Source organism: Cryptotermes secundus, unplaced genomic scaffold, assembly GCF_002891405.2.
Source record: "Cryptotermes secundus unplaced genomic scaffold, Csec_1.0 scaffold343, whole genome shotgun sequence".
Taxonomy (NCBI): Eukaryota; Metazoa; Arthropoda; class Insecta; order Blattodea; family Kalotermitidae; genus Cryptotermes; species Cryptotermes secundus.
This window is the reverse complement of record NW_019729214.1, coordinates 413,140-436,876: the sequence shown is the minus strand read 5'-3', so window position 1 is coordinate 436,876 and position 23,737 is coordinate 413,140. Positions and strand designations below refer to the sequence as shown.

The window sequence follows — 23,737 nt, the reverse complement described above, 5'->3', positions numbered from 1 at the left end:
ACTTCAGAGGTCACACAAGAAATGTGCTATAAGAACCTTATGTTTTACAGTCATGTCTTCAAGAGACTTGCCACAGTGGTACCCAAGTACTTAGAGAATCATCAGATTGACACTCTGGACCACTCTGGCTCAACTACAGCTTTCTTCATACCTTGATGGCCACAGTTTTTGTCCATGATGATGTTCTTGTACCCCTAGCATCATTAGTAACACGGATGGAGAAGGTGTGCCCCAGACAATCGGCCGCCAGCTGATATTTGCATGATCCTTGGAAGCTGTAGAACTTGCCATCAAAGGTACGATAATGTGGGTCACCAAAGACTGTACATATCCCATCACCTGTAACACATGTGGGACACCAGATACTGCACACACTCATACAGCAGGAAATCGAGAGAAGTTATTTATGAAGCCTTAGGAATAAATTTTGCTATACTTGCAATTGGCTTATTAGGATTTGTAGCAATATTAACTTAACCCTATAAAGCACAGTGGTAACCGTATGTACAACCTGTTTTAGCATACAAATCTCCTGCACTTTTCTTCACAATATATTTATGTATTCTGAGTGATTCTAACAGTAAACAGCGATTATTTCCATAAACAGAATTAACCGGTTGGTCTTTGTAGCAGAGACATTATATGTTTCCTGCGAGGTTCGGACTGGATCTGTATATATTATTCAGATTACATACATGCTTCACAGGGTTCACTATATGTCGCAGGTTTATGTATGAATAGTTATATCTCAGTGGATGGTTTCACAATTTGTTTGCTACTTTCACTTTAAATAAAAAGTGGGAAGAAAAATGTGATTGTAATATGGCATATTCACTGTTGCTGGTTCACAGACTCAGCTCCAGTTTAGTAGCAAATCCTTTCTCCAAGTATATGCAGGCATACTCACTCTCGACACAGCGTGGGCAGCATTCTCCAGGTCGCTGTACCATCTTGTAGTTGCTGGGGCACACCATGTTCTTCTGTGGGCACATCTGCATGGCACACCGAACCTGTCCTTGCTGGCACACACACGTCTTGCAGGGGTCCAACTCCCATGACTCGCCATCCTACCTAGGAGAAAGGGAACCCCATTACTCGAATTCCCCAGGACACATTATGGTCTTCTGGGATGTGACACCACGCAGTCTGAGGTATGACTTTGGCTACTGGGAATAAGCCGCTTAGACTGTTGAAGGATTCCCAATGTTTTCGCAAATGCAGCTGCCATCATCATTGGTGGGGGGGTATTGTAAGCCCTTATGTAGATCTTACAGTGGGAGGTGGGTGGTGGTGGTGAAGACATGATAGGGAGAGCACTGTGAGCACACGTTTGAAGAAAAGGAATGATGAAGTCTATGTGATTAAAAAAGAAGTGATGACAAAGGTCTTTACCAACCTTGTGTTTAGAACAGGTGATGGAAGAGTTCTCTTTAGTGATCACCTGATACACCAATGAAAAGTTTTCCTTTATATTTCTCTGCATTGACTATATGGTTAAGAAAGAAAGTCTTGATAGCATTGAATGACTGGATAATAGGGAATAAATGATCTAAAAGGATGTACAAGGAAGCAGTCATGGAATAATATTAAGTATTATCCCAGTATATGTCTGCAGGGACTGAGCAAAAAATCGCAAAAAATTTCAGTCAGGATATCTGTGCCAGGTACCTCTTGAACAGACACGTTACTTATGTCTTGCTCAGCTTATTCTTCAAGCCTGAAGATGCAGGCAATATTTGTCGAAAAGACTGGTTGACTTTCAGTGGACTACACGGCATTATATCCCAAAAGACAATGCACTTCACAAATGTTAACATCTGAAAAAACTTGCCCATCAGTGAACAATGAATCGGACAGGATGAGGAAGGAAGCAACAGTGCCCAGTTTTGGGTTCAATCTTGGCATCTGCATCAACTGTTTTGTCTATTGTACTGTATGTGTGCCCTGTGTCCAGCACAGACCAAACAATGGAAGTATTACTCATTCAGAAGAAAGGGGAAACTTTAAATGCACTTGAGAATGATTTAATATTTAGTATTCCCAAAAGCTCCTCGATGAGTTTTGCAGAAACACATCTGTCTGATGCAAGGATTTCGGTCACTTTTTTCACATTTTCTTAGTGCGACTTGTTCTCGTCTTTGATGCACGTGGAGCGTCTTCAATGTCTTCCCTGCCGTCACGAAATGCAGCATACCATTGAAAAATGTTCGAGCGACTCAAACAATCACTACCGTACACACTTTTCATCATTTCGTACGCTTCTCCGGCTGTTTTGCCTAACTTCAAACAAAATTTGATATTGGTTCTCTCTTCAACCGCCCTTTTTCGATGAGCGTCATAACAGTACTGTTACGTTCAAGGTCAGAACACATGATGCAGCGACGCTTGCGCTTTGAAATTATAGGCAGCCACGGCTGAAACTTCATGAATTTTAACGCCGCAACTAGAAAACAGATGGCATTGCAGGGCAAAAAAAAAAAAAAAAGAGTCCTAACGGATCCTGGACACACCGTGTATACAGGGGATAGAGAGTCCGAAGCGAAAATCTAATCGCTCCCCTCCACCTAGCACCAAGATTAAAAACGTGTGGAGCTTTACATCACTCCCCCATACGCTATTTTACCTTTACATGGAGATACTAGCCTCGTATGTGCGGCCACCAATAGTGCATGTTGTAGTGCTCTCCAGAATGGGTGGGCAATGCGGACAGCAGTCACCAGGTGTCGACACCTGCCTCTCTGGCGCACATTCCAGAACTGGGCATGCTTTCCTGCGGCATATGGACGTAGCGTTGAGGCAGGAGCACTGGGTACAATGGTCGAGCCGAAACGCCTTGCCTGCTAGGTGCACCTGGAAACCGAGAAGACACCCGCCTTTGGGCGGTTCCATCAGGTACCTACTCCCGACGCACTGCTTACAGCACTCTCCCGGGACGCGGGAAATGTTCTTCTGCGGGCAATGCAAGACTGGACACGCCTGCTTTGAGCACGTGATCCACCCGGCCTTACAGCGGCACTTGAGGCATGGATCTTCGGGGATTCCCACGTCTCTGTTTTCTGTCACCAGTTGCCCGTTGATACGGCAACCTGCGTGTAGACAACAGAAGCATGTGTTAGGAATGGTGAAAGTAATTCCGCGGTGCTACGGCAAACAGGGACAAGGCACTAAACGTCACTTTTCAGGGAAACAAGAAAGCCTTAAGACGTTCATGAAGTAATGTATGTATTTATTATTATTATTATTATTATTATTATTATTATTATTATTGTTGTTGTTGTTGTTGTTGTTGTTATTAGTGTGGTGAGACTGTGTCCGCTTGGTACTGCGGCCAGTACTGGCCTACTGTACCAGCTCCAGATGATATGATGGTGATTATGGAGCAATTGGTGGAATGAAGATTGGCAAGGGAAACCGAAGTACTCGGAGAAAACCTGCCCCAGCGCCACTTTGTCCACCACAAATCCCACATGACCAGAGCCAGGCTCGAACCCGGGATGCCGCGGTGAGAAGTCAGCGACTAACCGCCTGAGCTATGGAGCGGCCATAATATACATATGTAGTAACTCTGACCTCAGTACCGAAGTTAAAATTTCCCGCTGCTGGACTGGACTCATCTGGCTCAGGACAGGTACCGAAGGTACCTTGCGAATATTCCGGTTTTTAAAAGAAAATAAAGTTCCATTTAACCTGATTAAACACAACGATTCCAAGCCGTACAGGATGGTTATCAAAGGCATCCCTCATACCACCCCTCCTAAAGCCATTCGGGATGAATTACCTGCCCTTGGGCTGGCAGTTCAAAACGTCATCCCAATGACCACGTCGAGAGACAAAACCCCTCTGCCCATGCACATAATTGAGCTAGATAACGTTCCACAGAGCCAGAAAATTTCGCAGTTATCCCACCTGTTACATCGGAATCACTGTGGAGCCTTATAAGGGACGCGCTGTGCCACATGAGTGCGTACGGTGTCAGCAATTCTTTCACGTGGAGACAAACTGTCAGGCCCCTCCGGCTTGTGCCCACTGTGCAGAGGAACACTGCTCGTGGCAATGTGAAAAACGTTTAGAACCGAACTTTGTGCCCACGTGCGCTCTGTGCAAAATCGGAGATCACGGCTCCAAGTACAGAGGTTGCCCCTATTTTCGGAAACTCATGGAAAAGGAGATGAGAAATAAATCTCAGACTGAAACGTTGAATAATCACCAGCCTGCTAATATGGGCAGAGCGCGAAGTTCATTTCAATCTATCCATCCGCAAAATCCTCCCTCTAAAACCCTCCACGACTATCCGCCTATGAGTCCCGGAAATGCTTGGAGCAAGCCTCTGAATTATTCTAGTTCACAATTGCCACAACCCCCCGCCCTCAAGTTGACTAGAACAAAGGGACAAACTAATGTCAGCAACAAGGCTCAATACACCCGCGTGAGGAAAACAGTTACAATTCTTCTGACCAAAATTTATTGCAGTCGGCAGATAGTGTGCATCAGCACGGCCATCAGCCGCCCAAACAGAGACTAGGTAACTCATACACCGAACATCAATCTAGGGAATGTGTCAATTGTGTTCGGGCTTTCAACCCAAACTTTCCTTTCAGTGCCTTCTGCAAACAATGTCATTCATGCTCTTGCAATTTATGCAACACCCAAATGAGAGCGCCCTCACGGTCATTTTCAGTAACTTCCTAGTCAACCTCCTGGGTCCTCCACATAATGGGTAAATCCTTCTCTCACGCCGACAGCTTATTCTGGAATTGTAGGGACAGTAAATCGAAAAAATACGAGTTTATAAATTACTTGGATGTCAATAACATACCGATAGCACTAATAAGTGTCCGAACTACATAACATACAGGTCTGACAGGCTAAATCAGCCATTCTAATACGTCAGGATTCCAAACACTCCGAAATTCTACTTCCTCACTTGCAACATATGGAAGCTACAGCTATTCAACACAACATTAATCAGGAATCCATAGTATTAATTTCGGTCTACAATCCGTCAGGAAAAATAATACTTACGAGTAAAACTCCTCATTGGAACCGAGCACAAAGTAATACTTGCAGGCGATTTCAACGCCAAGCACGTAACATGGCGCGCTAGGCAGAATAATGCAGCTGGATAATCCATTTTGTATCATTATTATAAAAATAATTACATAAATTTCCGCTCCGTCACAGCCTACGCATTTCCTGCAGGGGCGTAAATCCTTGACTTTGCCATCCTCAGTAACTTACTGTCAAGACACTCCGTACGCACCCTAGGTAGCAGCTCCACATTTGATCACAACCCCGTCTTATTGACAATACGTGGGCTATTAGAACTGGACGAAATTAAACCAAATTTTATCTACAGGGAAGCTAACTGGGAAGTTGTTCAAAATTACTTAACAAACAATCTGAATACTCAGTGCCTAGAGGGGAAATGCTCAAAGAGCGAGATTGATGTAGCGGTTAAGCACCTTACAGACACCCTCAATAGAGCCACTCTCTATGCTGTACCGTTAAAAAGGAAAACTTTCAAATCAGTGCCAATTGCAGCCTCCACTCGTGTGCTCATTCAAAAGAGGAACGGGGCTTCAGACGCAATGGCAAAGAACCCGTGATATTACTCTTCGCCCTCTCATTAATTCTTTAAAAGAGCAAATAGATTCGGCAATAAAAGAACAATTATCGAACACCTGGCAGAAAACTTTACAAGGACTGGACACTAATAACATGGGAGACACCTGGAGGATAACTAAAAGTTTAACAAACACAAATACTAACATCCCGCCCCTTATCATTAATGGGAAAACTGTGACCGAAACCCAGGAAAAAATAAACGCATTTGCCGATAACTTCGAACAAATTTTCACTACCAATTTGGATGCTGATCGTACTTTTACAGTCAGCACCGAACAGGTTGTGAATGACTTCCTTACACAGCCACTGACAGACCGGATGAGGAGTACAAATCATTCTGAAGTTGCTTAGATTGTCCACCACCTCAAACCACGCAAAGCAGCAGGGCCTGTCGGGATACAGAATTTAATACTTCAGCATCTGCCGCGGTTTGTTTTCAAATTTATTGCGAAACTGTGTAATAGATGACTTGCCCTAAATTAGGTTCCCCCACAATGGAAAGAGGCAAAAATTATTATGCTTCCGAAACCAGGCAAAGACCTCACGTCCCCAATAAATTATAGACCAATAAGCCTCCTAAATTCTTTAGGTAAACTTTTTGAGAAACTCATTATAAAAAGACTAAACTTCGAACTTATGAAGCTGCAAGCTATTAGAAATGACCAATACGGTTTTAAAAGAGGTCTCTCCACAACACATGCGTTGTTATGAAACGTGGAACGCATTACGCACGGTTTCAACAATAACAAAGCTACAGTAACCTTATTCTTGGATATTGAACGAGCATTCGACAAGGTCTGGAACACCGGGTTGATTGCTAAACTCATTGCGGTCAAAATTCCACCTCACTTCATTCATATAATACATAACTACCTCTAGAATCGATTCTTTCTTGTAATGCACAAAAACTCTTTTTCAAACCTACGCCCCATTCAGGCCGGAGTCCCTCAGGGCAGCTTACTTGGACCCACACTCTTCAGTATTTATATCAATGACATTCCATCAACTGAAAATGGCTCTAACATAGCCACGTCAGTCTATGCTAACGGCACGAATATTAGTGTTCGGCCAGGCAGCATAGATATAGCAATCAGGAAGTTAAACTCTGTCATAGGCCTTTTAGAACCGTGGTTCCGGAAAGTGCACAATTACACTCTTTTATAATCGACTGCGACATTATCGCTGCAGTACGCATCAAGTAAAGATTTTTAACGAAACCATATCTTGGACTAAGGAAACAAAGTATCTTGGTGTTACACTTGACTCAAAATTAACCTACCGTACCCACATATCCTGTATTTTGAGGAAAGCTAATTACAGACTGAGGCAACTACCCTATATTAAATAAATCCTCCACCACTGACATTAATTTAGGGTTGGTAATTTATAAATCACTCCTCCGTTCCATATTGTCATATGCCTCCCCCGCATGGGGCTATGCTGCCGACACTTACATAAATAAATTACAGACATTTAAAAATAAATTCCTCAGGATAATAACAAAATTACCGAGGGTAACACCAATTGCAACCTTACACGAACAGAGGGAAATGTCTTCAATAAAAAGTAATTTCAAGAGGTTAGCGAGGACATTGTACCAGAAGTCGGTAACCAGCGAAAACAGTCAGATTCAGGCACTAGGACACCACGATCCCACCTGTGATAAACATCTGCGTCCCTTATCCCTGTTTTCAAGATAATCAGCTGTAAGATCTCTTTACAGGTAACAGGATGATTGAAACTCCCCAAACGCGCAGTACGCCCAAGGCCACATCGACCAACCATCATCTATGCTGGGCAGGAAAAGAAGATATGATTTAAAAAAAAGAATTGTAATCATAAAATCCTGTCATTGGATGAGCAACAAACCTTCCCCCCTCCACAATAGAGATTTAAATTTATCGATTCTTAAACAGTTACAACCCTTTTCAAATGTGATATACAAATATTTGCTGCTCATCCAAAGTTTAATGAGGTGTCCTTTGAGGTGACAGTGTCCTGTAAGTAGTCCTTCCAAGTAGTCCAAGTGGGATTTGTGGTGGACAAAGTGGCGCTGGGGCAGGTTTTCTCCATGTACTTCGGTTTCCCCTGCCAATCTTCATTCCACCAATTGCTCCACAATCACCCTCACCTATCATCTGGGGCTGGTACAATAGGCCAGAAGTGGCCGCAGTACAAGGGACTTAGTCCCACCCCACTAGCAATAAAAAAACTATGACTCTTTACTTTGACTTCAGTGAGGTCAGGTAATCAGTGAGTGGGATGGAGTCGGTTGGTGAGTGACTGAGTTAGTGAGTGGGTGGGTTAGCTGACCGCAAGAGTTCAGTCGTTGTGAGCTGTTGCTATGAGAAGCTGGTAGCTGGATACGGGGATCGTTCGAGAACCCAGAGGGGGAACTTCCGCCGTTGCAAGCCGCTACCAAGCAACGGTTAGTGAAGATGTGACTCTGGACACTGGTGTCGCGAATTGTGTTAAAATGTCCAGTAAATCAAGTACCAATCCAAACGCCGCCTACAGTCACTCCATCACTATACTGCGTCTGCAGCACCATCACACTGCGACATGGATTGTTGCGTCATCATAAGAAAGTTACTCAATTCTATTTTCAACGTACCATGGGAACCAAAATTGTAATACTGGGATGTCGTGTTGAACACACACTTTCGGGGGTTTTCATGTCAAGACTGAGATCTTCTGAGTTGTGACACCGTCCAGTCTTGTAGCTGGATACCAATGTTTCTAAGGAACATTCTGCCTCCATCTTCAGAGGGTCGTTTACTGCCATTTTTCCGCTGGCTCGTGGCGGAATCCCTTCATTGCCCCATCTTCTTGGGTTCCATGACCACCCTATATGGCTGACTCAGTTTCTGAACTAATATACTTCAACCCTGAAGATGGAGGCACCACACTTCTCCGAAACATCGGCATCTGCCTATAAGACCACGATGTCACAATCGAGACCATAATCTTAATATCAGAGGGTCTCACAATTGTACTGACTGCTTACTGTTGGTTTCTTGCTTGGCTTATTCTTTGACCCTGAAGATAAGGGGGTATGTTCCTTAAAACGTCAGTGAACTTCTACCGAACTATACGGCGTTCTAACCCAGTATTTAGTCGAAAAATGTTTCGAAAAGAAACATTTTGTGCCCAGTGCATATATGGCATGATCCAAAATCCCCATACCGTAGATCTCGTGGGACTTTTATTTCTGTAAGGTTTCCTACGCCTACTGACGGCGTGACGTAACGCTCAGCGATGTTACAGACGAAGTTTATCAATGCTCACAGAGTTCTAATGATTACGGGTTTGGAACTGAGTATCAGAATCAATAGTTACTGGACCATAAATCACACAGCGAACCCTGGAATGTAATCGGAGAGACGAAACAATTGCCGAGGTCTGGTAACAGAGAAATCAAGCACAATATAATAAATTACCAAGCAGGATCGTAGCTTTTACTTGCGGAGAGCCGGGGGGTATTCTCGGACGAGCCTCTCCAAAGATGTTACATGGTGAAACCACAGGGGGTTGGGCAGGGTGGAGGGGGTAAACATTACCTCACTGATTGTTTGACTTGGCGGCAGTTCTGACCAGCGACCACACACATATACAACTAATATACCGATTTTTGTGACCCAGGGTTGACCATTCGCGTTTCAGCGGGACCATAAAGTTACATCTCACATGAACAGACCACCCACTTAGTAGATCCGAGTTCAAGACCCGTTTGTTTCCATGGGACTAGAGGTATGTAACGCCAAGACGCCACGCGGAAAGTTACAGATCGAAATATACAATTTGTTTATACCAGTGGTTCTCAACCGGTATACCGCGAGCTTCAGCCAAGTGGGTCCCGAGGTTTTGAAGACACGGATAGTCACTTAAAATAAACTATGGATTTGCATAAATTTCTCAAATTGGTATTTCTAACAACACTTGAGGAGCTTTCTGTTTTACGATAATTCCATATTTTTTGACAAGAAATTACATTATTTAAAACATTACACGTAATTTTATTTCAAATCTGTATATATCAAATCTAATGTGATGCAAAACAAAGAAACGAATATAGCAAGTGCTGTCAGTGTTCGAAAGCTGAGAACCGCTGAGGCACTGTCAGCATCTCAAATCATATACCATTGAATGGTAAGATGATCAATGAAAGGCTTGGATACAATATTGAAGGAAGCGGCCGTGGCCAATTTCTGAAGTACCATCCCACTAACTGCATGAAGAGACCATGGGAAACCACGTCTCGCTTAGAATAACCGGTTTTCGGGCCGAGTTATGAACGCAAAACCCGTAGATACGAACCAAGGGAGCTAGCCACTTTACAGAGAAGTTCGGCTGATAGGAACATATCATATGGGGCGCTTCGGCAAAAACGATAATATTAAAACAGAACGTAAAGAAATATGTTATGAGAGTATGCATTGGATTCGACTGGCTCAGCAGAGTCTGTAGTAAGTAAAATTTTATGATTTCGAGATAACCGAAATTCAGCAATCTCTCTGCGATATAAAAAACAAACAAACATCCTACAAGCTCGTCCAATTCCAGACATGATCATAGGAACAAAATTACGGGTCGGGTAGACAGAGACCAGAAGGGCACACGCCCAACATAATTTCGCACAGTATATAATTCTGTATTGAATTCAATTTGACATCAGCTTCCTCCAGACGGTGCGCATTACCTGTTGCCAATTCGTTAACAAAAAGAGCCAGGTCGCAATATTAAGCTCAAAAGAGCTGGTTATACACCGTACTGACGGTGCTCTTTGTATCCTCATAACGACGTATAAACTCATTAAAATTGGTGACGTTCAACGTGCATATTTCTTGCATACCTTCAAGGTGCAAAAAAAAGGTGTATTATGAAACAAAAAGAAATTACAAGAACGAGGAGATGAATTATGAAGGGAAAAAAGAAGCTTGAATAACTGCAGCGCAACTTAACCATCTACAGCACAGCGGTAACTATATGTATCACCCGCCATACCATTAAAGAAAAAACCTGCATTGACCACATAGTTTGTTTATATGTTCCGTATGGTTCTCACAATAAACAGCGATTATTTCCCTAAACAGCATTAACCGGTTGGGCTTTGTAGTGGAGACGTAATGTGTTTCCTGTGAGGTACGGACTGAACTCTGCATTCTGCCCACACAGTTAATTTGTGTGTTCCGTATGGTTCTCACAATAAACAACAAATGTTTCCATAAGCAGCATTAACCGGCGGGGCTTTGTAATGCAGATTTAACGTGTTCCTTGTGAGGTACGAACTGAACTTCTTAATTACGGGACAGAACATGGGCTGAGGGTGTTGAGGAAATATTTGCACATAAGAGAGGGGAAGCAACAGAAAGACGGAGAAAATTGTTTAGTGGGGAACTTCATGATTTGTCAGAATTACTGGGATTTTGGACTTCATCTGTTGTCCGGTATTCTAAAAACTACAGAACACAACGTTTCGGAAACTGGATCTGTTTTCGACCTTAGGTGAAAGGGGAGACACTTGATTTGTTGAGTCCTTTAGAAAGAGCTAACCTCAATCACCGTACAACACATGTCAGTATAACTACAGCTGTATAAATACACATACATGAGACCAGGGAGATAACAGGAAAATACTTACTTTGTTACTCATGGAGCTGAGCCCTTCTGGAGGAGCCGCCAATTCTGCAGCTACTCAAGAATTTCCCAGCATTTTATGGAACCCGAAGGTTCATTACCATGTTCACAAGAGCCTTCCACTGGTCCCTATCCTGAGCCAGATCTATCCAGTTCATACCATCCCATTCTATCTCTCTACGATCCATTCTAATATTGTCTACCCACATATGCCTTGGTCTTCCCTGTAGTCTCTTTCCTTCTGGCTTTCCCACCAATATCCTATATGCATTCCTCGTCTCCCCCATTCGTGCTACATCACCTGCCCACCTCATCCTCCTTGACTTGATCATTCTAATTATACGTGGAGAAGAGTACAAGGTATGAAGCTCCTCATTATGCAGTTTTCTCCAACCTCCTGTCACTTCATCTCTCTTCGGTCCAAATATTCTCCTCAACACCCTGTTCTCAAACACCCTCAGTCTATGTTCCTCCCTTAATGTCAGAGACCAAGTTTCACACCCATACAGAACCATAAGAAAAAGTATAGTTTTGTATATTCTAATTTTTATGTTTTTGGACAACAGACGAGAAGACAAAATGTTCTGCACTGAATGATAGTAAGCATTACCCGAGTTCAATCGCTTCTTAATTTCCTCCTGAATCAGGTTTCGATCTGTTATCGTTGTTCCCAAATATCTGAACTGTCACATTTTCAAACCATCTGTTTCCTATCTTTATGTCATGATTTTGCCCTGCATTTTGGTGACGAGNCTTTACGGCACGTAAAAGAACCTCATACCTCCAAAGGAGGTCACTGAGCAAAATTGCGGACGTTTGCCGCCCAACAGCAGTCACTAATACCTCCGGTAGATGGGGGAAGCATTATAGATACTTCTCAGTCAGTAGAGCCGGTCTCGCTGGCTGGGTGGGACTGATGGTAAGCACCAATACCGGTAGGATATAGAGGCTGGTAGAAATCATAGAGGGAACCACAGTGGACCACTACAGGTCTAAGTGCATGGGGAAACCCACCCTCTCTAATAACTAACTAACTAGTTTTCTCTGTGTTTACTTCTAGACCAACATCTTTACTTGCGTCAATTAAAGTTTGTGTGTTTTTCTTTATGATATCTACATTATCACCCAGTGGATTCACAACGTCGGCGTAGACCAACAGCTGATGTGTCCCATTTAATTTCAGTCCCACCTGGTTTCCCTGGACCTTCCTAATGGTATATCCTAAGCCAGAGTTGAAAAGGAGTGGCGATAAAGCATCTCCTTGTTTTAGACCATTCTGGATAGGAAATTTATGAGACAAATATTTACCTATATGGACTTTACTATACGTTTCGTTTAAACACATTTTAATCAACCTAACTAGTTTCATGGGTATCCCAAACTCTATTAGAATATTGTACAATACTTTCAAGTCCATGAAAAACCAATGCATAGGACTGAAGTTGTGTTTTCTGCTTTTTAGAACACCGGACGATGGACGAAGTGTTACACAGCATCGTCAGAAGCATTTAGAATCTACATCATCACATGCGTTCCTCGTCAAACATTTTGTGGTGATCAAATCAGTGAGGATGAAATGGGATGGTCGAGTGGGAAACGTGGGGATAGATGGGAGGTAAAAATAAAGGTAAAGCTGTCCCTGTAACAGACCATGGAGGCCCATAGGGTTGTGAGACGTTAGGGTCCCACATTATCTAGACACTCGGCTCACAGATGGCGGTAAGGTTGTCAGCCTTACGCGCCGGTTGTCCTTTACGCCCCAGGAAGATTCCTGGTACTCATTTTGTTAAGAGGCTGAGTCGAACCCAGGGCCATGTGTGGCTGGAAGGATTAGGTCAATTAAAAAATCCAATGACATCATCGGGACTCGAACCCGCGGCCTTCCGGCTTGTGGCATAGTGCGATAGGAGGATAATATTGAAATTAATCTTAAATACTCAGAATGGAAGGGTGTGAAATGGATTGCTCCGTCTCTGCACACGGACCGATGGCGTGCTGTTGTGAGCAGGGCTCTGAACCTTTGGTTTCCATAGAATATTGCGAGTGTCCTCTCTAGATGAGCAACTATTAGCGTCTCAAAAAGAACTATGCACCATGTAGTTAGTTTTTTGATTACTGACTTCCATCAACACTGAAAAACTGGTTTTTGAAATGGAGAATGTGAAGCCTTGTAGTCGACGTTTCGGAGGGACATACTGCCTCAACCTTCAGGATCGAAGAGTAAGCGAAACCAGTAAGAAGCTCTTGCTCTGGTTTTGAAGATGGATGTGGCACGTCACGTCGATGACGGTACTACCAGTCTACACGGCATGAAATCTCAGAAGACAGCACTCGTCAATAACCACTGTGACAGCCTCAAAAGTCTAACAGAAATCCAATGTAGTCTCTGTGATGTATGAACTTAATGTTTATTGAACATTACCTAGTGCAACACCCGCTGTTATATAAGCTTGCGTACTTCGTTGAGGCACTGTACTACAAGCCGGAAGGTCGCGGGTTCGATTCCCAATGATGTCATTGGATGTTTCAATTGACCTAATCCGTCCAGCCGCACTTTCCCTGGGGTCGACTCAGCCTCTAACAGAAATGGGTACCAGAAATCTTCATGGGGGTAAAGGGCGGCCGGCGCGTAAGACTGACAACCTCATCGCCATCTGTGAGCCGATTGTGTAGAGAAAATGTGGGAGCCTCGACGTCTCACAACTCTATGGACCTCCACGGCCTGTTACAGGGATAGCTTTACCTTCTTTTACTACGTATTAACTTCCCCTGCTTTCTCCCGTATTCGTTTCAAATCGTACATTTTATCGATTCGTAGGTTGAGGCCGAGGTTACAAATAACCGTAAGCCGCCTCGAGTGTATACCACACCACACTTCAGGTATCCACATATTACCAGTACTCACAGAACAGACACGATACACTGAAACAGAATACTGCTCACTCGTTCGTCACATATACGTTCAAGCAGCGAGTTAACGCACGACAATTCGTTATTATGGTAACCTAAAAGCGCGATATGACTGCGATAAATGTCAGGTTTATAAAAAAGGAATGATAAGACGAGTTTCGGGACTTGAGATGATTAAAATGTGCACCCAAATGCCACGTGCGTACGAATCGACGGCAATGAAACGAATTCCTTGTCAGTGGGCCCAGTCATGGAATCTGTGTGTCTGTGTTTTTAGGTTGTCCGGCTGGCCGGCAGACAGTCCTGTCGCGATGTTTGCTGCAAGCGAACAACACAAATACAGCATTCCACATTTCTCAGGATAGCTGTCTCCATGCAATGCTTTCACGTGGTCAGACTGGTGGCATGCGGTAGCGTAGTTGCTTTAGGCACTATGCTACAAGCCGGAAGATCGCGGGTTCGATTCCCGATGAGGTCATTGGATTTTTCAATTTCACCTACATCTTCAAGCCGCACAATGTACCTGGGGTCAAATCAGCATCTAACATAAATGAGCGCCTATAATCTGGGGCTGGTAGAATAGGCCAGAAGTGGCCGCAGTACAAGGGACTTAGTCCCACCTCACTAGCAGTAAAAAAAAAGTAGTCCCACCCAACTAGCAATAAAAAAATAACCTCACCGCCATCTGTGAGTCGATTTTCTAGAAAATGTGGGAGCCTCGACATCTCACAACACTATGGGCCTCCACAGCGTGTTACAAGGATAGCTTTACTTAACCTCACCGTCACCTGTGAGTCGATTTTCTAGCAGTAAAAAAAAGTAGTCCCACCCAACTAGCAATAAAAAAATAACCTCACCGCCATCTGTGAGTCGATTTTCTAGAAAATGTGGGAGCCTCGAGATCTCACAACACTATAGGCCTCCACAGCCGGTTACAGGGATAGCTTTACTTGAACTCACCGCCATCTGTGAGTCGATTTTCTAGAAAATGTGGGAGCCTCGACGTCTCACAACACTATGGGCCTCCACAGCGTGTTACAGGGATAGTTTTACCTTTCTACTTTTTTAGCATGGGCAGATTTGCTACATCCTAATCTCTCTCATTCATAAGAATATGTCATCGAGTTTTCTAAAGCAGTTACTCATGGCTTCGGCTTTCAATAAATCAGATGATTCCCTGGAGCTCAAACCGTAGAATGACAATTTCGATACACGAGAATAAACAAGTTAGGAAAAGTACACAGAGTGTAACAATCCAAGCGCGTTTGCTCACGTTCGTGTGATGATCTCAAGAAAAGTGCGCAAGACATAGGACGAGGGTTGTTGCGTTCTTCTCTGAAACTTCTGTTCGAAATATTTTTCTCCCCGATAAATATTCGGCGAGTCACGCTGAAGATGGGCGCCAAGAATAAAATCTTACTATTTAACCAGAATACTAATCAACCAAACCCATGTATCAAAGTACTGACAAGCTGACAGTCGCTTGCCTAGTCAAGAAATATCTAGCCCTTTTACGAATCCCGGAGGTTTATCACCATGTTCACAAAAGCCTGAAAACTGACCTTACCAGAACCAGCTGTATCCAGCCCACAGCCTCATGTCCGATTTCTTTGCGACCCATTTCATTATCTTCCGTCTGCGCCTAGGTCTTCCAAGAGTCTTGTTTCCCTTTAGCTTCTTTATACTCTTGAGCACTGTATGTGGGCACAGAATTCAGGGTGATAAAAAGATGATACCCTGAATCACCAAATATCATTCTTGAATTAGCTAAAGACCTCACGGTGGTGACTATGAAGACAGCTACTGTCTTCTGGGAAGTGATGCCGTGTAGTCTGGTATACCGTTACTCACAATCTGAAGTAACGCTTTGTCTCCTTCCTCTACTCTGAAGATCGAGGCCGCAGATTACTCCGAAACGCTACTACTTATGTTTCGTCCCACAAGACAGTAACCTTGAAGAACCTCAAATCTCACACCAATTTCCTGGTAAGCACTGGTGCGAGAGTTCATAACAACAAAACCATTAAAGATGAAAGTGCTATACAGAGCTGGCCGGGTCAGGCGGTAATATTTCTGATTTGTATGCGGGAGGTGCTGGGTTCGAATCTCTGCCGGCACACCGACTGTATTAACCGAGGTCCTTTGTAGTTTTACTCAGTTCCTCAGGCTCAGGAGTTGCCTGTTTCGGTTCGGTAACCTCCCCGCCTTCATGCCCCCCCCCCGCAACCGTGTCGTCACTTTTCCAGCATTATCCCACAGTTCCATGTACCAGGTGATTTACCCTTCCTCTAGTCCTATAGACAGGAAGACCTCCGTCGTTGTGGGGTGATTTATGGGAGCAGAGTTTGCTTTCCAGCGGTTGGGCGAAGCAGGTTCCTAATTGTGTCAGGACGCTTCGCTCTGGCCGTTGAGGACAACGGGCCTCCTCGTTGCAACGGTATGTAAGTTTTTTTTTTTTTCATTTGGGTATGTTGTAACGAGAGTTTTGTTTGGTGTTATATTATTATTGGTGTCCCATTTAGTGCTGCTGTAAGACTAGATAACGGAGTAACGTTGCGAATTGGGTTGTCTCGAAATGTTACGTGAGTGTGGTAATTTTCTAGGTCGGGGGTCAACAGACGGCTCAGTGTGGCTACCTTATGTATACTTTTCCTTTGCTGGGTTTCAGTCTAGACCGACCAAGGTGGTCCAGGGCGTAGAATCGTACGCATATTTGAAGTACTAATGTGTAATGGTTTAAGTCTTATTTATTTTTTACTGGTGTCATTGTTATTAACTGTTGTTAAATGTTTATTTTGGACATTCACTGTATTTTCTTACTAAAGCCTGGGTACCTCATTCCTTCTGGGGAGGACTGAGAACACAACGACGGAACCCGGGACAAATGCAGCGGCCGTCCCCCCAAACTGCAGGGTAAGGAGTGGAGGAGAGTGCCTAAAATACATGAAATTGTGCCACAACCGCTTCCTTCCACATCCCTTGCAAATAATTATTCACTGTACAGTTTGAGCTGCTACAGACGAACGGCAAGCGATACTCACCGGGGCACGTGGGGCAGCACTGTCCTGGGGCTGGGGGCTGTGGGTTCCTGCAGGGGGTGTAACACTGTATCTCTGACTCGGTGACCACTCCTGCCTTGCACGTCATCACGGTGCATGGCCGGCTCGGGTCGCTCCACTCCGAGCCGCTGGGGTGATGAACTCCTTCGTAGATACACCCTGCACACAAACAACAACCGTCGTAACCAGCCAAGTGTTGCGTCAGACCTGACCCACCCAACTTAACGAGCAAGGATGCGATAATATGGTGCCTCGTCAGGGTACAAGGTTGTTAAGCACTACGCCATGAACACGTGTGGGGGAGTGGATTTAGAGATCCATTTTCCTTGACCTCGGCACTAGTTTGAGGTGAGTAGTCAGCTTCATGCTCCGGCCGCTTTACCTCCGTGGAAAGGCCCTCCGGCACCCATTGGATAGGAGACTGGGCGGGCCCCAGAGCGGGCCTGGACACTGTCGAGAAGAGAAAATTCTTGACCCTACCGGGACTCGAGCTCCGACCCCTCGGTCGTCCTGCCCGTAGCCTATCGGTATACCGACTGCACTGCTGGACGTAAATGGGAGGGTATTTAAATGGATCTTAAGTACACAGGACGCCAGGTGAGGAACTGATTTATCTGGCTCAGGACAGGGACCATAGCGGGCTCTTGTGAACCTCCGGGTTCTATAAAATGCTCTGAAGTCCTTGCGCGGCTAAACAACCAGTAGCTTCCCCAAAACGACTGATCTCCGTTTTGTTAGTCGGTTGCTCAGTTATGACGGAGATGCGCTCTAACAAGTCTAAGAAAATGGTTTTTCTTTTAAGTTTGCAGCTGTTGTTTCAGATTCAGGTTTGACGGAAACTGATTCACGGCACAGAGAATAGGAACAAACACGCTGTATCTCACAGCAGTGACTATGAAGGGCACAGTCTTCTGGGATGTGACGCCGTGCAGTTTTGCACAAGTGCATCGACATTTTGGAGGCACATACTTCCTCGATGTTCAGGACCTAAGAGTCAGACAAGCAAGACAGTATACGTGTAATCCTCCGAAACGTCCGCGAACTGCTACCGCACTATATAACCTCATATCCAACAAGATTAACAAAGATGACAAAATCATCTGCGACACTCGATTAATAAGTTATTTTTAATACGCAGAAGACACGGTATAACAGTTTAACGGAGAGCACGCTATAGATGCACGTATCTATATGAACATTTGTAGGTCTTATAGATATTGTAACATGTATATCCGTTGCTAGGGAACAGCTAGGTAAACAAGTTCCAGCGAAGACAAATTCTTGGCCAATAATATATGTAGGGCTTTCAATTGCTAGTCATCGAGCAGTAAACAAGCTTCGTTAACAATAAGGCCTTGTCTTCTATGTTGTCCGTGCGGAGGCCATATAACTAGGTTTAGAGAATGGTCGATTACCTCCACCGTGACCCTGCGAGTCGTAGGAGGCGACGAAAAGTCCCAAATCTGAGACAGTAAAATATGGTCGCGAGTTCCAAGAGACTCAGACCCGTAAAACACTGCACTGGCAAGGGCCAGCAGCATATACGAGTACAAAAGGCAGACCCGTCCTCTCGTCAGAGTGGGCGCCCCACAATAACAAGACCGTAAATGCCAAACAGTAATAAATATATAGTCATGAGCTCCAAATGGGGCTCGACACCAAGACTTACTGACTGACAGACCGTCAGTCGCAATGTGACTTTGACTTAACACCAGCAGTACGTATATGATTATATAACAAAATTATGCAGGCAACAAGCAGAAGTCATACAAAATCATGATAACGAAAATGTTCGCAATACTGGGCAAGGAGAAGCCCGACATAAAAAGTATAAGAGGCTTAAATTTGGCGGCGGTCAGGCATACGACCGTTCAAGTGACTAGACTGCCGTTGTAGCGGAAGTTACTAGAAATAGGGCATAATCTGCTGGACTGACAGAGGTCCCATTTTATATACATTTATCTGCTGGACTGACAAAGGCCCTGTATATAGTTTATATACATTTATTAACAGTTTAACATGTAAAATATAAACATCCTTTACATTATGACATGTGACTTACTACTGCAGACAATGACTCTAACAAAAGACAGACCCATCATCTCGTCACAGAGGGCGCCCCACAATAAGAAAAGTGTAACTGTCGAGCAGTAATAAATATCTGGTCATAAGCCCCAAATTGGGCTCGACACCAAGACTGACTGACTGACAGTCAGTCGCAACGTGACTTTGACTTTTTGAACACCAGAAGTTTCAGCAGTTCAGCAGTTGCGTTGAGAGGACAGTTCAAAGCAGTTGAGAGACTAGTGCCGAGTGCAGTGCAGTTGTCACTTCTACACGGTTCAAGAGAAGATTATATAAGTGTAGCGAAGATAACGGACTGACTGACAGAATCCAACAGCAGAGTCCCGGAGGCTACAAAGGAAGATCAAAATTGAAGCGTGAAGACTTTACTTTATGTGTTATTGTTCCAGTAATAATTTAGAGTGTTGTAATTCTTTGTGGCTACGACTGGTAGTTATCCATTAAATAGATTGCCAATCCAGACCCGCGTTCTAGTCACTAATACATGTGACAGTATTTAAGTAACACGTTTACAGCTGTGGGCACTTTCTGGTATTTCAGTCCTGAAACCGCGTACAAGGTTCCAATAGAATCAGCGTCCTCTGTGTCTTCATGCATGTCAGTGGAGAGAGAGTACATCAAAAACGCCGCTCCTTACGATTCTGGCATCACACACCCGTAATCGTAAATACGAACAAGACATAGATTGGCATAAACTGAATGTTTCTAAGTTAAGTTAAACTGCCGCCAGGTGCGCTGCGAACTACATCCAGATGTAACTACAACTTCTTTATCTCTGCGGTCTGGAGGTTTCCAGCCATAAACTGCGCCAGATTTCGCCAGTACTGCTCTGAGCACTAGCATATGTATTGCTAACCATCGCCTGCATCTAACCAGAAGTGAAAATACCGTAGTATAGCCACACCTTTGGCCTGCAACTTGTCGACTTACGGTCCCATTAAATTTAACACGTATCAGACTTGTACTTCGAAATTTCTGGGCTTACGGCTCCAAATACAAATTTCTGGCTTCAGTCATGTTACATGACTCTGATCACTCAAACTGTAAATCATAATGATCCGTGGAAAAATACTGTCACGTCTTAGGGGTGTGTGACTATAGAGGGGTATCGATTAGATAACTGTATTTATTGACACCACTATGAATTACACTGACAGAGCCACTGCCGATCTCCAGAGTTCACAGTTCATCACAACACCCGCTGAGCCTGTTCCAGCCTGCTGTGTCTTAACCAACCGTTCTCTGGCAACGGCTTGTAACAGTGGAGAGTCTTTTAAACTTCCCGCGCTCAAGTCCTCTTGTCACAGCGGCCCGTACAGAATGCTTGTCAATTCACTTGTCAATTGACAACTGACAACTATCTCGTTGCCGTTTCTTCTCAATTATCTGCCATCTCAAGGGACTCTCTCAATTATTTTCCACTGCCTGGTCTTAACCTCCCTTGCAGAGCTCAACTGCGCAAAGCATAGAAACGGCAGTTCTAGTGCTGCGTGCGAGTTCATTTCCACGGGACTCTTCACCGAGCCCATGCCTAGCAAAGGACATCTGGTCTGGCTTCACTATTCCGGCCTTCAGGCGTCATGCTACAATATTACAATACCTCATTTTCTAATAATAATAGTCTACATCTTTGCTGTACATTTGCTGATTTTACAATAAAAGAATTGAATTATAACATACTAGGAGTTAAAATACTGAAAAATTTGTCTCTGCTTCGAGCTCCAGGAACGTAACCCTATACGGCCCATGTTACAGTGACCTCGACTTAAGGCCCGTTTTTAGGAGATGGTGAAATCTGTATAAGCAGCTTCATCGCCAAATATTATTATTATGATGAAATCTAGGGCGATGAGACAGATAGGGCATGTAGCACGCATGCAAGAGAAGTGCATACAGAGCAGTGGTAACAGACTACAAGGAAGAGTAGGCATAAAGGGATAATATTAAAACGGATCTAAAAAATATGGGATGGGAGGGTTGTGGCACGGATTTGGCCTCAAATGGAGGGCTCCTGTGAAATCTTCGGGTTAAGTAACATGCTGGAATGTTTCGAGGCGCTCATCCACTAGTAGCTTCTCAAGATGGAGTGTTCTGCGTGAAGAAGGTTGGCAGTGTTTGTGCTTACCTTTGCAGACCCGACAACACCCGTCTTTACTCTCGTTGAGGAGCCTGTAACATCCCTGGTTCCCTGGACACTTCTCCGGCTCACATTCAACTTGGCGTTTCTGGAAACAAAAAGGGGCAGTTAAAAGAACTCCGCGCACTGCCTCGCGTTATTGGAATTACGTATAGTAACACCATGGAAGTTATCATCAGAGTCTCGTCAGAAATTCTGCGCCACATGTGCGGATACCAGAAGAAAGAATAAACTCGGTGGTCGTGACACCGAGTAGGATAAGTGATTAATAACGTTTCGGAGGTTATATGCCTCCATCTTCACTTCTAACATAGAGATGAAGGTAGTATGTACGTGCAAGGCAGAAGTATATATGAAAAAGACAACATAAAAAAAGAATAGTTTAACTTTTAAGCACTAATTATATCCCTTCGGTTCTGACATCACAGAGAACACAATGGGTGTCCCATACAAAGATCAACCGGTTAACAGAAATTATAGGTATTCGTCGTGAGAATCGTAAGAAATACTCAAACACTGCATTCTGCCCATAAAGTGTATTAATGTGTTCCGTATGGTTCTCACAATAAACAGCGATTGTTTCCCTAAACATCATTAACCGGTTGGGCTCTGTAGCGGAGACGTAATGTGTTTCCTGTGAGGTACGAACTGAACTCTGCATTCTGCCCACACAGTGTATTTATGTGTTCCGTATGGTTCTCACAATAAACAGCGATTGTTTCCCTAAACATCATTAACCGGTTGGGCTTTGTAGCGGAGACGTAATGTGTTTCCTGAAGAACGAACTGAACTCTGCATTCTGCCCACACAGTGTATTTGTGATTTCCGTATGGTGCTCACAATAAACAGCGATTGTTTCCCTAAACATCATTAACCGGTTGGGCTTTGTAGCGGAGACGCAGTGTGTTTCCTGAGGTACGAACTGAACTCTGCATTCTGCCGACAATGTATTTGTGTGTTCCGTTAGTTGTCGGAGAGGATTCGGGCAGGAAGGGCGTATACCCAAGCCAGGCCTACTCTCTTGGCCCAGCACGGGAGCCCGAAGACATCGTAGAGCTTACGGGACTGAAAAACCAGCACCGTACGTTGAAGACAAAGAGAAGCAAAGAAGAGGATTCCAGCTTACGCCGTGTGTTCCCGGCGCTAGTGCCTCAGTTGAAACCAAACGGTGCCAACATACGCTGAGGATCCTTTGTAATCTTTACATTCCACATCGGTGGATCGGCACTAGCTTCTAGGACTAAGTTCAGGTGGGCTTCGGCCCGCCTGCTTGTCGGAGGTTACTGCTATCATCGGATGATGCAACAGTCCCTGGTTCAGTTCCTTTTACGTTATACTCCGTTCCAAATATCAGTGCCAGTATTATCACTTCCCTGGTACGCTCGGTGTTGGTGAGTAAACCGTAGCTGCCAGCATGGTGAAGTCTAAGGCCATTAGATTGGACCCCCAAGGCGTTTAGAGGGTTATGGACGTCCGAGGACCCTTAGCTGTAAATACAAACTTAAAGAAACCCAAGAAAGTATATAGAAATAAATCCGAAAAAAAAAACCATTCGAAAGATCAACAATATTAACCATAAAGCCTAAACACGCGCTCCGGTCCCCAGTGAGCGTGGAGTCCGATAGCCCTTCATCTGAGTATTCAGATTCAGAAATGGCATCTGTATGGCCGGAAAATAAAACCCCTCCAATTAAGGAAAATCTTAAACAGTCCGAACCAAGCAGACCCAAGTCAGCCTCGCCCGTGATATGCTCTTCTGGCAATCACAGCCTTACAGTAGCTGCAGATGTACACTGTTCCCAAGGTGGAAGGAACTAAAGCTGTGAGGCAAGGTGCACAGAAACCTGCTTTATCTGCAAGAGCCTCTTCTGAACACCCAAAAAGAGTCGAAATAAAACAAAGGTAAACCCAACCATAATAGAAACGATAGAAACCGCCATTAATACAGCTTTACCATCCTCTGCCACTCCTGAGAGTCGTATTTCTGGTAGCTCAGAGCACAAGAAGAACAAATTCCTAACCCCACCCAGGGAGAAAATTCAGCCGGTCGTCATCCACCACCACTTCCAAGATGACATGACCAAACTTAACAAAGATTTTCACTCAAACTTCCAGCCTATAGACTACATAACCTAGAGAATGAAAGCTGGCATAACATGTCAGACTTCAACGTACCAAGATGACCTCAATTTACAAAGCTTTTTAAAAGAAAATAAATTTCCATTTAACCTGATTAAACACAACGATTCCAAGCCGTACAGGGTGGTTATCAAAGGCATCCCTC

The 23,737-nt window shown here is 44.2% G+C and overlaps 1 protein-coding gene across 3 annotated transcripts in view; it reads right to left on the bottom strand.

Moving 5' to 3' along the window:
• The window catches only part of LOC111865424 (BMP-binding endothelial regulator protein), a 165,671-nt gene that overhangs the window by 7,537 nt on the left and 134,397 nt on the right, over positions 1–23,737 (bottom strand). For all 3 annotated transcript variants that reach the window (XM_023853451.2, XM_033751825.1, XM_033751824.1), the window contains 5 exons: positions 21,442–21,541; positions 17,214–17,390; positions 2,644–3,086; positions 908–1,067; positions 152–339 (listed from right to left, as the gene is read on the bottom strand). In XM_023853451.2, coding sequence (XP_023709219.1) covers positions 152–339; positions 908–1,067; positions 2,644–3,086; positions 17,214–17,390; positions 21,442–21,541 — 1,068 coding nt within the window. The remainder of the gene's footprint in view (positions 1–151; positions 340–907; positions 1,068–2,643; positions 3,087–17,213; positions 17,391–21,441; positions 21,542–23,737) is intronic.